This window comes from Pteronotus mesoamericanus, unplaced genomic scaffold (assembly GCF_021234165.1).
Source record: "Pteronotus mesoamericanus isolate MK-2021 breed Mesoamerican mustached bat unplaced genomic scaffold, CSHL_Meso_final contig_52, whole genome shotgun sequence".
NCBI lineage: Eukaryota > Metazoa > Chordata > Mammalia > Chiroptera > Mormoopidae > Pteronotus > Pteronotus mesoamericanus.
Window position 1 is genome coordinate 6,536,588 of NW_026555189.1, and position 17,000 is coordinate 6,553,587.

Consider the following 17,000-nt stretch of genomic DNA (forward strand, 5'->3'; position numbering starts at 1 on the left):
GTCTCTTTTATGAAATTCAGAGTGCCCGAATGAAACATCCAAAGATATTCCAGTGGGGGAGAAGCTCTAATACTTGAGTTCGGATCTAGTCGACAATTCTAGATTTGGATAAATGGATTCACATATGTCTACAAACATGTTATCTATACTTGCCTATCTCTCTATATGGATTTGTCTACCCATAAAATGCTTCCATTTCTGATTTAAAATATAAAAGCTATATTGGCATATATGGGCACACAAAAAGCTTTCCACAGAAACCATTCCATTTCATCTCTTTACATATCTACAAAGCCAATTTCTGCATGGAGTTTGGCTTTTAAATCATCTCCTTTGATATCTATTGCAGCATGTTACATAAACAATCACTTACTATATGCACATCCAAACACCTCGATTCGCATTCCAATTCTGCCCTTAGGGTTCCACTCTAAAGGGATGAAGCGCAGAAACCTGGCTTTGATAGAAGGCTGGAGCCGGTAGTACACAACACTGTCTGCATTTGCATTTCCTGAGAAACCCTAGAAGGAAGGGAAAGAAGGAAATCATTGTACCCAAAGTATATTCTTTTCACTTTGTCACCTTGAATGTCTATGAGCAATGTCTGAATTGCTTTTTTACTATAATGATGGCTACCTTCTTTAAGAAAATTGAATTAACAGTTATGTTGTAATGTCTCCCCATCCACAGAGGTTCCTATTGCCTAAACTTTTCTTTATATTCAGAGTAGTTTAAATTCTGCCATCCCCATTAAGCCAGGTTTTAACTATGATACTTTCAATAAAGTGTGTTTCTATAAAATGCAGATTAAAGTTAAAACATTGTGAATAGTACAAAAACTTGAGAAAATCTTCCATATTTCAAAAACCATGATTAGCAAAGATGCTCACATCATTGATGAATGAGTAAGGTTATGACATGTCTGTTGATTCATTTTCTCATCTTACTCATTAACATAAACAAAGGTACTACCCAACATGCAAGTCAGATATACTCTCGAGTATCAGGTTGTTAAACACTGCTGCATAAGCACATTAAAAATTGTTAAGGGAAATTGGAAGCAACAATAATTTGGAAAGACCTCTAATTAGACTTACAAATTCTAGAATTTGAAAACTAGAAAGCCCTTGAGAATGATGCTAGACAAGTATAGTCAAATTGCAGTGGGGAAAGTGAAGGTCAGACAGGTGGGGAAATAAACCAACAAAAAACTCTGGCATTTGGTAAAACTATTATACAGTAATATGAGGAGCTATGTTCCCTCTACAATATAAGGATGTATCTACCTCACATAGCTCAGCTGAAAAATCCACATACTACAGCACCAAAAAACACTAAGAAGGTTTTGTTTTCTCCCACATAACACATTGTAACACTTTATATAGGAAAAAGTTAGGATGAAGCTGAAACTTGTTCTCAAAAATTTATATTTTTGTTTTTCCTCCTCCTCCTCCTGCTCCTTTTACTTAACTTTAACAATCAGCATATGTAGAAACAAAATAAGGGATGATGGTACTACCTTTTTCAGGCTCAATTACAACCCCTTCCCAAAACTGCATCAACAAATAAGGTCAACCCCATGTAGATTACACAGGCAAAGGCAAATACATTAGAAATACCAATACCCGGGGAGTTTCTTCATTTGCCTACTTTTCTTTCTATTTCACAAACACCCCTTTATCAGCATTTGCAAAAACATTTTCTAATATGTAAAAAAAAAAAAAAGTTTGGATGTTTCACAGTCAAATTAATTTGGTTTGATTCCCCTCATCAATCAATTCTTTACATCCTGCCCCACCCCAACCAAAGCCCTCATATACCCAATTCTCAGGCTCACACACCACACAGTTCTGCGATGGCACCTCCATAGTATATGAAAAATGGAGGCATCTTTCTTCACCTCAGCTGTGACCAACAATGCAGGATCTCACCAGGTCTACCTCAATGGGCTCTTCCTTACTTTTTTATTCCTCTGTTCCCTGTCACTGTCACCATCCCCATCCCCATCCCCAATCTCTTCTCCTTTGAGTAGTCAGTATGATTTTTTTTTTTAAATCTTCACCTAAGGAAAGGAGAGAGAGGGAGAGAAACGCCGATGTGAGAAACATCGATAGGTTGCCTTTCATAAGCACTGCAACTGGGGACCAAACCCACAACCCAGGCATGTGCCGTGACTGGGAATAGAACTTGCAACCCTTCAATCCACAGGATGACACTCCAACCAAGTGAGCCACGCGAGCCAGGGCTCAGTAAGATTTTAAAGGTAATTAAACTGTGTTACCCCCACTGTTCTGTTACCACTTGGAACAGAGTCCAAACTCCTTATCACACACACAGTCTTTGGCAAACTCCCCCCCTATGTGTGAGCCACACCGGACCTCTTTGAAGAAGCCAAGCTCCATCCTCCTTTGGTCTGTTCGCTCCTCTCTGAGGGCTCTTCCCGTAAGATCTCCGCACGGCCAGTTGATCCTGTCATTGCAGGCCTTGGTCAAAATATCACCACCTAAGGTAGGCCCCTTCTGATTCCAGCTTCTAAAGTAGTGTATACGCTATGCCTGCATCTTATCTTTCTGTTTTATTTTCCTAATTTGGGGTCTTCTTTTGTTTGATTGTTATTTATTTGTTTATCTTATCACACTAGAAGACAAAACTCCACTAAAGCAGGGACCTTTTCTGCCTTCCATCCACAGTACGTAGAACAGGCTTGGCTCAAGGTGGTTCTCCATAAGGCATTTGTTGTATGTGAATATTTGGGAAAGGCTGGGCTTAAAAACGAAACAAAGTTCAACAGATTTCTCAATTACAGAACCTCTCAGGGCATGTCAAATGTGAATGTGCAAATGTGTGCTATATCTCCCACAGCAAGGATAGTTATCCAAGGTGTTTCAAACATATTAGGCCCACATTTCTAGTTATTATTTCCCAGAACATAAATAGAACATTGGTTAATTCCATAGACATTTGGATTCTGATAACCAGACCCTTCTACAAAATTCCATTCTATTCTTCTGGCTAAAATTTCATACCCTGAACACGTGTGTGTGTGTGTGTGTGTGTGTGTGAGACTGTGTGTGTACACTGGCTCTCCAAATCAGGGTAATGTGCATTCAGGGTTGAGAACCTGGTCTATAGACATTCAGTCCTAATCAGACCCTCTTATGCTCTGATTCTATTTTCCTGGGTGCCACTCGCAGGCTAATACTATCCCTAATTATGATTTCTTTCAATGAACAGCTGGATGATGAATTAGCTCCAAAAAAGCTCACATTTTTTTCAAAATTCATGTAACTCCCTAGACTTAGATAGATGCCACTATGATGATCACAGCATCTTTAGGGATCAGGGAAAAAGATGCATAGTAACAGTAGCAATAGGCAAGTAGAATGGGTCTACAAACAATAGCTTTTCACATTTCCCTGACTGATTTTGAGTTATTTGAATACTGAGAACATAAAGAAGAAATATAAGATACTTAGTGTGTATATGTAATAAAAATATCTTGGCACATTCAAAATTTTAAGCAGTTTTTTCTTACAAAGGTTGAGGGAAATTCTGAGGCGGGGGATGTGGGTTTTTTACTTAGCATGTTTCAGTCATATTTAAATTTTTGTTTATTTGTTTATTTATTTATTTATTTTTTAGAGAGAAGGGGAAGAAGGGAGAAAGAGGAAAGGAAACGTCAATATGTGAGAGATACATCGATCTGTTGCCTCTCCATGCCCCTACCTGGGGACCTGGCTCACAGCCCAGGCATGTGCTCTGACTGGGAATTGAACTGGTGACCTTTTAGTTTGTAGGCCAGTGCTCAACCCACTAAGCCCCACCACCCAGGGCCATATCTAAATTTTTTAATGAGTATGTATTAATTTCATAATAATTAGTAAGACATACACAAAGAAAGAGTGTGCAGTGACAGAGCAGATAGAAACATTATTTAGTAGTGCTCTGGGTACCTTAAATAAACTTTCTAAGATCATTGGGAAAACATGCACCATTACTATGAATTAAAATACAAGGGTTGGCAAAAGTAGGTTTACAGTTGTAACACAAACAATAATAAATAATACAAGAATAAACTGTTTTGTGTACTCACAACTGTAAGCCTACTTTTGCCCACTCCTGTATTTAACTGAACTATAATATTTGTATTGTTTTGCTCCACGCGTTGAAGTATTTTCAGTAAATTGTATAAGATAACAAAGATTCTGCTGTGGAATCAAACATTTAATGGGAATTTTCTCAAAATGTTTGTGAATGAGGCATGGGATTTATGTTTTATTACCCTATAAATAAAAAGTCCTATGCACACTATCAGGTTTCAAATGCATGTCCTCTGCCTTGGAGGCATTCCTCAACTCTATAAAGATTTTTCATGCCCTCACAACTCATAAAGGAAATCATGGGTTTAAATATCTCTCAAACATTTTATTATGTGAGTGTTTATGTCTTCCCTTGTAAGTCAGAATCACTTGAGGGGCCGCGCAGAAATGCAGACTTCTCAATCCTGCATCTCTTGCCCTAAACCTGTAGGTGGGCTGGGCTGGGCTCTGCATTTCCAACACACGCCACGCTAAAACTGTACCTTTGAAAATTCTTCTGATCTGTGAATAAACTGTGCTTTCTTTACCTCCCTGTATTATGTCAAAACTTTTTCAGAGAGGGAAGAGACTGTAAAGGAGGAGCTCACTAGGGCTAACTCGCAAAGAGAGAAGTAAGTAGCAGCAGTTTTATGTCACTGATCTAAATGTCTTCAAAGTCAAGTTTGTGTCTCAGCATCAGGCAGCAGAAATGTATTATGTAGCTTTAATTTTTGCTTCAACCCTATGAAGCAGTCATTTTCTACCCACTTCAAAACTGAGGGTAATGAAAATTATAGAGGTTGTGTGCCGAAAGCCGCACAGCTAGAATATGGTGGAGTAAGAATTCAATTCCAGAGTTTTTTTCCCCTCCAAAGTCCAAAATTTAGCTAAGCGATCAAAAGGACTTATTCTAACAGAATACGAAAGCAAATAACTCACCCTAGAGGAAACTTGATATTTTATTTGAGGCTTTTTTTTTCATTTTTCTCATAATTTATATTTAAAATATTTGACACACTTGAGAGTAATGCAACTTAAATTACCACTGAACTGGGACACAGCTCTACCAGTTGCCTTTTACAGACAAAACAATTGTTCTAGTAAACTTTACATTTTCTCAAAATTGTTGGAGTAGAATGAAAATAAAAGATAAATGTTCAATAGTCAATAGGACATTTGCATATAAATGATAACCTCCTAAGAGACACAGAATGTAAAGGAATATGTCATTACATCATCAAATATATGAAATATCTACAAGTATAATTAAGGTAATACGTCTTATGTGATAAAAATTAAAAAAACCTTAATTGCATTTTTTTTCCTTTGAGACGTGATATTTTTCACACTTAATGAGTTATTCATAGATGGTTTGAAAATATATTGATAATTTATGGGGTTAATGAATTAAGGTTTTTCACAGGATCTTAAGTATTTCTATAATGATTCTAAAGTTTATAAAGAGGGGTGATAGCATTAATTTCTCTTTCAAATATGAATTGAGCAACTCATCTAAGAATACCAAGACACATAAAAGGAAATGCCCATAGAGCAGATCATTCATAAGGGATCCAAAATGCTGCTGCAATAAATCAGAAACATGGGACCAGTTACATGTGGTTATGTAGCAGATGCTGTAATTACATAAAAATTGGTCCAGCTCCCACCAAAATAAACAGCAACACTAGTAGCAATTCTACACGACAAATAGGCAAGCACAAAAATCCACTGACCTCTCTTATTATGAGAATCACTTACATATTTGACTTACATATGACCTATTTACAAGTACAACTCATTTTGACACTGTCAGCTGACATGCAGACACTAAATATATCACAACAACATGCTGTCTCATGGAAAGCAGATCTTCATGATGTTAGTTATAAATGTTTACTAAGTATGCTTCCCAAGAGATTATCTAATCTAAAAAAGTGCAAAGGAAAAGCAAAGAAAAATGAGGACTGATGAAAAGTGGAAAATTTTCTAACATATACCCAGATAAGAATAACTTTTAAACATATGTTGAACAAGACATTGTAATAATATCTACAAAAGTTGATTCTGTCTTGTGAGTATGAAGTAATTCACTTACTGTAATAGAGAAACAGCAATGAGAGTATAGAAATCAAATTAGAAAGTTGTTTTGTTCTCTGTATATAATAAATCTCAATTTTCAAAATGAGTATAGAATTTTATTAATATAAAATAAGTTTCTACCATCCCTCAGAAAATATTCCATATCTTTAAAATATTTACTTGAAGGGCTACAAAATTATTAACAATATTTCAGTGAGGTCTCATGTGTCAGCCATTATATTATATTGGGGGAGACACAAAGTTGTATAATAAACTGTTTAGGCTCTTTCACCATAGAAGGGTTTGAATTCTCAAGACAGAAAGATCAAATGGCAGGAGAGAAAAGGCACACGTAAAATACAGCCTTCACTGTAGACCATAACCATTGTTGAGACACAGCAATAAATTGCTTTATGGAAGATACATGGACAGGTCATTAAGTTTAAATTTATATTAGGATAATATATGTACAATTTTGTGGAAGACTATAATTTTATTGAGATGGAAAATAACTTTTAACTAAAAAATTCATCATATTATGGTAGTAGCAGACTATTAAATTCTGAACAGCCCTCCTGCTAGAAAGGTGGTCCAAAATGAAAAATAGGGAGTAAAGCACTAGGAGGTAATAAAATATTAAAAGTCCAAGGTCTGAGAAACAGAAAACCAAAGAGGTGGAACGTTCTTTTGAGGCCCTTTTCTCTTCATAGGTGACAAAAGGATTCCTCAAAAGGAAAGACTGAGACACTGAGAATCTCAACAGATCCGACAGCTTCATGGAGTTAGGGACAAAATTTTAGGTGTCAATCCCGCAAGGATGGAATACCCTGTAAGCTTCCCCAGTTTTGTGTCCTAACTTTGAGGGTCTACAATTTAGAATAAATGCTAGGTTAGACAGAGACAACTCCTCACAGAGATTAAAATTCAGCTTCCAGTCTTCTCAATCTGTGAAATTCCACTGAGACAGTCAGGGAGGTCTAGTGCTCCTTGCTGCCTGCTGAAGCAAATGCAATTATACTCTGTAGAAAGGAAACTCTCTAGATCCCAAATTATCTGTACAATTTTTTCATATACAAGGTCTTATACCCAACAGAAAATAATAAAACAGTGGCAAAATCTGTCCTTAAAGGAACTTTATAGTCTTTAATACACACACAGACACCATAGCAAATAGAAAATTCATCTGCTCTGTATTTAAAGGCCTTGAAAATCATCACTCTACTGTATATAATAAGAAAGCTGGACAAACTGAAAATCAATGACTTTTCTTAGACTAGTTAGAAAACAGGTTACAGTGGTGCTGTGGACTGAATTGCAACCCTCCAAAATTTGCATCTTAAAGCCCTAACCACTAGGACGAAGTATTTAGAGATGCAGCCTTTGAGAGGTAATTGCATTGGATGATGTCATAAGGGTGGGGCCCCATAATGAGTTTAGTGTCCTTATAGGAAGAGTGAGAGACCAGAATTCTCTCTCACTTGCCAGGTGGGAACAGAGCAAGATGGCTGGTGGCTGCAAGCCAAGAAGTGGGCCTCACCAGGAGCTACATCAGCAAGCAGCTTTATCTTGGACTTGCCAACCTCCAGAACTATGAGAAATAAATCTCTCTTGTTTAGCCACCTGGTCTATGGTATTTTTTTAATAATATTTTAGGTCTATGACCTAACTAATGCATGCGGCCAACCACCACCCTGAATAGGGCGATACAAGACTATCCAAAGAATCAGAGCTGAGACGTGTCCACCTGCAGCAGCAGCCACCGGTGCCCTGAGCTGATAGGAACACTCCCGTAGTGATGTGGATGAACTGATGGCAGCTGAGTGTGGACGAGCATGAGGAGGGGAAGCTCCCGAGGACCAGAGCCTTACAGGGCCCCACCTCCAGGAACCCTTCCATGGACTCTGTGAAGATCAGGGAGAATTTCCTCCTGACTCTGGCAGGAAAGGGGAAAGGCAATTATTGTGAGGTATGCCCAACGCACTTGCCATAGCAGAGGCCAACTGTCCAAGGAAAAAGACTTGGCCAGAGCCTTATCCCCATTAGGGAAGTACATTCCTCCCACTCTACGTTCGCTACTCTCCCTGCCACACGTAAGGGAAAAAGTGCATCAGCAGGAGCCAGGCCTTCACGGATATAAATTGGAAGCTCAGAAGCCAGGAAAAGAAGTAATGGGCCAGGGGAGAGGGGACACTGTGCCAGCAGAGAAACACTAGTGAAGGTCACAGTTCCAAGACAAAGCCTCACTAGAGACACGGCCACTTAACTGGAATATAAATGTTCTCATTCCCTCACATCCTACCGCCACACCAACAAGACTCCTGCATAATGACTGAAGGAATTGCAAAACCCAGAGAGTCTGGGAAGAGGCTGCTAAAATCAAAGGGAAAGACTAAAACAAGGGTATTCTGTGCATTTGAAGCCTGTGGCATCTACAGCACCCATAGAAAACATTAAATACAGCCCAATTCCTAACCATATTAATATAACTCCTTACCTGAAAGACATATTTACCTCACTTCCCATTACTAGACACAACATACCCAGATTTCAATTTTAAAAAATGGTAAGGTATGCCAAAAGGCAAGAAAAAACAGTCTGCAGAGACAAAACGATCACTAGAACCAGACTCCCATATGTCACAAACGTTAGAACAATCAGAGTATGAATTTAAAACAACTGTGATTAATATGCTAAGGTCTCTAAAGGGAAAAGTGGACGACATGCAAGAACAGATGGGCAGTGCGAACAGAGAGATGAGACGTCTAGGAAAGACCATGGGGAGACACTGGGAACCAAACACACTGTGACAGAAGTAAAGAGTGTCTTTGACGGGCACATCAATAGATTCAACACAGCAAGAAAAGAGTCAGTGAGGCTGAAAATAAGAAAAGACAGACTTCCCAAAGTATAATGCAAAAAGAAAAGAAGCAGAAGGGAATACCCAAGAACTGTGCGGATGATGGCAAACGTCGCAACATGTGCAGAAGTGGAATACCAGAGGGTAAAGAAGAAGAGGCTGGAACAAAAGAAATATTTAAAGTACTAATGGCCAATGACTTCCCCAAATTAATGGTGGACACCAAACTAGACTCAAAAATTTCAAAGAAAAACAAGCAAGAAATCAAAATGAAAACTATACAGAGTCATAACATATTCAAACTTCAGAAAAAACAAACATAAAGAGAACATTTTGATAGAAGCCAGAGAAAAATAAATAATTAACCTATAGAGAAACAAGGATAAAAATAACATAGGACTTCTCAAAGGAAAACATGTAAATAGGGAGTGAGTGAAGTGAAATATTTGAAGTGTTGAAAAAGGTAAAAATAAACCTAGAGGTCGATATCCAGAGAAATTATCCTTAAAAAGTAAAGGAGAAATAAAAACTTTCTCAGACAAAACCTGACAGAATTTATTGCTAGAAAGCCACTCTGCAAGAAATATTTTAAAGTTCTTCTGACATAAGGAAAATGATATAGGTCACAGACATGATTCTATGTAAAGAAAGGAAGAGTGTTTGAGAAGAAATAAGAGAAGGTCAGATAAAATAACTTATTTTTCTTATTCTAAGATACAAGATAACTTATTACAAGATAACCATTTAAAGAAATAATGGTAAGAATATATTGAGCGATTATAACATATTAATAAATTAAATTAATGATAGTAATGTCACAAAGAATGAAAGGGAGATAGATATTGGGAGTACTCTGTTATCTCTGCTATAAGGTACCTGCACTATTTATTAAGTAGTATAATGTTATTTGAAGAGGAACTTTGATTAGGCAAGAGCAGCCACTACAATTTTTTAAAAGTATAATCGAATCATACAAAATGCTCAGTTAAACTCAGATAAGGCATCAAAACAGAAGAGCAAAAAATAAAGACAAATGCAACAAATAGAAGAGTTACAAACATGGTAGATATTAATCCAAATATACCAATAATCACTTTAAAAGTGAATGAGCTAAAGAAAAGTAAATGATCTAAATACAGTATTTAAATGACAGAGACCATCAGCATACAAAGAACAACTAGACTCAACTACATGTTATCTACAAGAAATCCACTTTAAATAGAAAGACTAAGATAAATTAAAAAGGGACAAAGACATACCATGCTTATGTTGAAAAATCAGGCATAGTAAAATTAAAACCACCAGATCAATAAAACAGTAATTCAAAAGAGTTTATTGTGAATAGAAGAACAGGTCTAGAACTGCAAGCTTTCAAACTAAAACTGATATAAAGCTCAAAGGCATGATGTTACAGGGTGGCTTATAAGGTGAAAATGAGGAAGATGTTTAACCTTTATGAAGATTCATTATTACAATGGGGTTTTTCAGATGGCAGGAAATTGATTAAAACTGATTATCTTATACCATTTTTAGAAAGATGGCAAGTTTCTTTTATGACTATCAGAGGCATTTATAAAAACAAACCAAGTTTCCCTTACGTTCATGAAATAAAATAGATTTAATTTTGCTTACGTGGCTTAAATTGCTTAGGAAATTTTCAAGTTTGGTTTTCATTTTGTATTTTACTTTAACACTAACACACTAATCTAAAGAAAGTTGGAGTAATTATATTAACTTTAGACAGAGAAGACTACAAAACAAGGATGATTATCAAAGATAAATGGACAACATTGCATGACAAAGCAATCTATTTTCCAAGATGGTATAGCAATCCTCTATGGGAATGTACCAAATGAGAGAGAGTCAAAATAGATGAGGCAAACACTAATAGAACTACAAGGAGACATAGACAAATCCATTATTATAGTTGGAGTAACCGATATATCAAGGAGATACAAAAACAGTAACAATATAAAAGACCTACATATCTCTATTAATCAACTGGGTCTAATTGACAGTTTAGAATATTCCATCTGAGAACATCTCCATACAAGCTCATATGAAACATTCACCAAGACAGAATGCAAAAATGCACCCTAACAAATTTAAAAGAATATAAATCATACAAAGTATTCTCTTAAAATTAAGCCAGAAACTAGTAACAGAAAGATAGCTAGTCCCCAAATATTTGGAAATAACCCAAAAGTTAAAGCAGAGGTCTCAAGTGAAAATTTTAAAAACTGGTCTAAATGAAAATAAAAAATACAATTTATCAAAATTTGTGGAATATAACAGCATTTCTAGCACTAAGTGCACGTATCAAAAAAAACAAAATCTAAATAATCTGTTTCCATGTTAAACTAAGGAATGTAGAGAAACTCTAAAATAAGCAGAAGAAGAGAAATAATAGATATCAGACTGCAATCTAGTAACATTAAGAGCAGAAAAATATTAGAAAAAAATCAAGACCAAAAGCTAGCTCTTTGAAAAGTCTGCTAAAATTAATAAATTTCTAGTCATGGTATCCAAGGAAAAATGAGAAAGAGAGGACCCACCCACACTGTCCATATCATAAGTGGAAGAGAAGTCACTGCTGTTGAGTACAGGGACATCAACAGAAAAAAAGTCAGATTAATGAGCTAAGATGGATGTTAAAACATTAGGGGGAAAGTACAGCAAATTAAAACCAGGAATGAAACAGGAAGTAAATGATAGAAATAAGGTTTTGTAAGGCATCATTAAAATTAATGATACCTAAGCTAGATTGATCAAAGCAAGTAAAAAAAAAAAAAAAAAAAAAGAGGGCACAAATAACCACTAATAGGAATGCAAAAAAAAAAAAAAAAGCATCTTATTATGATACAACACAAAGTAGAATGATAATAAGAGAATATTCTGAATAATTTTATGCCAATAATACCAAAAATGAAGTGAACAAATTGCTAATGGTGACTTCCCAAAACAGATGAGAAATGAGAATATCTGAGTGTCCTCTATCTAGTGGTGAAATTAAATCCATAATTAAAACAACATTCCCATGCAGAAAGTTCCAGGCCCTGGTGTCTTCCCTAGTGAATTCTTCTAAACATTTATGGAAAAAATACCAATCTTATAAATAAGCACCTTCACAAAGAAGTAAAAAAGAATGCTTCCCAACTTGTTTTTTGAGGCAAGTAAACTTTGAAATCAATATCTGACAAAAAAATCTTACAACAAGGAACATAAAAGCTAACCTTATTTGCAATCAGAGTTCCAAAAATCCTTTGAAAATTTGCAAAATTATTCTAGAATATAGAAATATAGAAAGGTATAATCAATCAAAGCTCAATCAAGTTTATTCCAGACATAGTATAAAGACTACTTAATATTTAAAAACCATTTAATGTAATTAAGCTGAAAAAAATATGGTCTTCCAAACAGATGCCAATAGGGCATTCAATTCAACATTTAAACATAATTAAAACTTTTAGCCAAGAAGGGAAATTCTAAATCTGTACAATAATATCACTTATAAGAAGAAATGCTGAGACTCCATCATTCAACATGTAATAAATAATCTAAATAGTGCAATAAGGTAAGAAGAAGATTTAACTGGTATTAAAGATTGGAAAGGAAGAAATAAAACTGCTATTATTCATAGGTTGCATAATTCTGCATATAAAATTTGTTTATACAGTGAGTTTAGCAAATTTGCTAGATAGAAGTTTATATATAAATATTAGAAGAGCCAAAATCCAGGACACTAACAACACTAAATACCGGTGAGGATGTGTAATGTCAAGAACTCTCATACAGAAATTATCTAAAATTTCTTCTAGCTTTACGATTTTCTAACTCTGTGCTCTAATCCTAACATAAAATTAAAGTTGTAACCGCAAAATGTAATTATTTTACTTAATGAAGGGGTGACTTTCAAATTTTCTTTCAGTATCACTGGGTTCAGCAGAAGTGACACCTGCTTGAGTGTAGTCAGTAGGATAATAATATGGGTGTAATAATTTATAGTTTTAATTTGAACATTTCACCTAAAATATCATATGATGTGCTTGAGTGTGATGTTGTTATGCTACAAAATTACATACTTACGATTTTGTAATGAAATATTTTGTAATAAAAAGGGGCACGCCCTGACTGGTGTCGCTCAGTGGAATGAGCACCGGCCTGCCAAGCAAAGGTTTGCTGGTTCAATTCCCACTCAGGGCACATGCCTGGATTGTGGGCCAGATCCCCAGTAATGGGTACATGAGAGGCAACCACACATTGATGTTTTTCTCCCTCTCTCCCTTCCTTCCTTTCTGTCTAAAAATAAATAAATAAAATCTTTTTAAAAAGGGGAAAAAAAAAAGAACTCTCATACATTGTTAGTAGAAAGGGACAGGAATCACCAAAATACTCTTAAAGAAAAACAAAGTTAGAGGAGTTTATTTGCTGGCTATCAAGATTTATAATATTATAAAAAAAAGAAAAAGAAAATGTCATATTGGCAGACAGTTACTAAAACAGACTAACAGAGCCTAACAGACAATCCAGAAACAGACTCAACATATATGGAGAGTGAATTTTTGACAATGTTTGCCATGCAGAGCGGCGGTTGGGTTGGGGGGAGGTTGTCTTTAAAATGCATGGTGCTAGGTAAATGGATGCCCACACTGGAAAATAAATAAATAAATGAATGAATGAATAAAATAGAAGGTTGAGCACTACCTTAAATCATATGTAGAAATAAATTCCAGTAAGATTATAGACCTAAATATGAGAGGCAAAACAATAAAGTCACTACAAGGCAGCATAGCTCAATATCTTCACAACTTTGAGGAGTACAAAGATTTCTTAAGTATGACATAAAAGGCACTAACCATTAGAGGGAAGGTTGATAAATCAGAATACATTACGTGTTAAGAACTTCTGTTCATTTAAAGATATTGTTAAAACAATGAAAACAAAAGACATGGAATGGGAGAACCTATTTTTTCAGTACATCATTATACAGAATACATAGAGAATTACAAAGCAATAAGAAAAAGAGGGACAAAAGAAATATCTAAAAGACTAACAAATCTATGAAATGGTGTCCAATCTCATTAGTTGTGGGGGCTGCAAATTAAAACCACAGACTGTGATGCCAAACAATAGCTAAAATTGAGGGAAACAATAAAAAGCAAAAAATAAAAGAAAACTGACAATACCAAGTGTTGTCAAGAATATGCAGCAAATAGAATTTTCCATACACTGCTGTTGAGAGTGTAAATTAATACACTCTCCATCAAAAGTCTTTCACATATTCTACTAAAGTTAAACATATATTTATTTTATGGGCCAGCAATTCCAGTCTAAGAATGTATACAACAAAAAAGCAGGCACAGTGTCCCACAAGACAGGCATATAAATGTTTTTGAACTATTATTTAAAATAGTCCCAAAGTACAGCTCACATGTCCATTTGCAGAATGGATAAACAAATTCGGCTACATTCATAGGATGAAATGTTGTAAAGCAATGAAAATGAGTCAATTATATCTTTACACAACAACATGGATGTGTTTTACAAGCATCATGTTAACCAAAGAAGCCAGGTGTCAACAGTATACAATGCACTGATTTCTTTAGTATATAATTCCAGACAGGCAATAGAAATCATGACAGTGATACTTTGGGAAAAAACCAAGGCAGGACCAGAAAGAGGACATGAAAGGAGCTGTTTGAGTTACTGCAATATTCTTAGCCTAGGCAATATTTACACAGGTGAGTTTACATTTTAATAATTTGATAAGTTGCATAGATATATGACTTTCATACTTTTCTGGATGTGTATTGTACTTCAACGTAAAAGGCTGAATGAAAATAATCATACTAACTGGGAAAAAAATAAGCCCTTAACGCTTTAAGAAATAGTGCAGTGAAGATAAGATTTAAATTTGCATGTATTTGTCCAAAAGCAAAAAGAGAAGATTTTGAAGAATATCCCATTAAAATTATATTTTCCACTTTTGTGCTTTTTTTATAGATCATTAAGAACACCATGAGAAGTACCTTTCAACTTTGGATTTTAGATATCATATAATTTATCACTCATTATGCCATAAAGAGCTCCATTAACATCTTTCCTTTTTATCATTAAGATTACAAAGAATAATGGCATTCTTATGACCATTACCATTAAAATAACTATTGTTCAATGATGAAAGAAAACTAAGTTCTCTATTAGAGATATTATAAAATTTAAAGTAAATTATTCCTCACTTACCTCTACATTCTATTAATGTTTTTATAGTTTTTTTAATACACTGATTAGCCTTCAGAGTGCTTCAAAATGCCATTTATTTATTAAATGAATTGCTAATAGTTTTCCCAAGTAGAAACTTAAATATGTGTTTTATAAAGAGACTAAAAAAATCAATCTCTCTAGCAGAATAAAATAAAATATCAATTTTATTATACTTAATTTGAAAAACTGAAATGTTTAAAAAGTGTGGATAGAGTTCAATCAGCCCTTACTGTTCCTTATAGTTTTAGAGTTAATGATTCTCATTTAGGCTTCTGTCATTCATTATTTATATTAAATATATGTTAAATATACTATACTATTAATGTATATTGTATGTACATTAATATATTCTGTAATGTACATTGTGTAGAGCATTAAATACTACATACCTCATTTAACTGGTGAACACTGTATCTCCATTTAACCTGAACTTCCCTAGCTTGTCACTCAGAGAAGTTGTGTGACTTATGAAGTGTGCCTCAATGTAACACTGAGTCTCAGCAGACACAAAGATTAATGGCTCTGAAGTATCCTATTTAAAGTTGGTGCCAACTTAGATTTTACCAAATATTTTTAGAATGCATAGGCAAAAACACAAGGCAGTATTATTTTGGGTTGTTTGACCTTCATATTCTTTATAATTTGGTCACACAATTAAAGTTTCGTTACAAAAATTCAAAAGAGACACTACTTTATTTAGTAATAATGTAATCAGGGAAGCAAAAAATGTGCAGACTTTCTTAACCTATTCTTCACCGAAGAGACCGACTCATCTGTCCTCTGGGAGCAGAGAGTGAATAAAAATACATGCAGCAGACACTGGGTTAGAGCAACTGGCATAAAACTGTTTTTATTTTAATCAATAACAACACCTGCCTACTTGCATTGCCTTTTGAAATACTACCAGATATAACAAAATAACAAAAGTAACCAGTTAATAGCTCACATACCCATGGGTATCTTGATATAGATAATAAAGCAAAGAGCATAAACGCTTTAATGCATGTGTTCCACTTTTAATGCCAGAACACCTGAGATTTGGGAAATACTTCCTCTACTCAACATAGACAACACAAACTCATTTATTCCCTGTTCAAATATCTCTTGTTATCTTTGTAGACATTTTTTCAAGCCCCAATAATCATTATTTTAATAAGTGAAAGATCAATAAGCTTTAATCCCCCTTCAAAAGAGAAATTAAGGGTGTCCATCTAAACCTTTGACCTGGAGACTTCAGTTCACCCTGAAAAAGAAGTTTTATCATGGTTCATAATAGATAAGGATCTATCACTTAATCGCTGGAGAAACTTCAATGTGATGCTTTCCCAAACCTCAGTTTCTTCATCTATAAACTAGGGCTAGAAATAATTACTCCCAAAGTTTGAAGAAGGAATTAAGTAAATAAAGAGAGGAACACCTCCCTGGGTGACAGTGAGCCTCAGCGAAGTGCACGACGGCTGCTGTGTGGCGAGGCGATGAGCCCCCAGATGCCCCTCCGTCACCGACAGCTAATTAGTCTGAACAAATCGCATCGTTTGGGCTTAATATCAGAGTCTCCCAGCCGAACAGTTGAAAGAGAAATAGCAACTCCTCTAAATGTCTTTCCATCAAAGTGACAATCCCATTTAGGAAGTGAAGCCAAATACTTAGTAGTTGACAACATTTTTAACCTTAAGACAAAATATCCAGAAAATACCTACCAGAATATTACACAAATTTTT

At 35.1% G+C, this 17,000-nt stretch overlaps 1 protein-coding gene across 1 annotated transcript in view; it reads right to left on the bottom strand.

Moving 5' to 3' along the window:
* The window catches only part of CNTNAP4 (contactin associated protein family member 4), a 230,621-nt gene that overhangs the window by 105,098 nt on the left and 108,523 nt on the right, over nucleotides 1-17,000 (bottom strand). Inside the window, exon 4 of the mRNA XM_054579166.1 lies at nucleotides 374-521. Within this exon, the coding sequence (XP_054435141.1) occupies nucleotides 374-521 (148 nt within the window). The remainder of the gene's footprint in view (nucleotides 1-373; nucleotides 522-17,000) is intronic.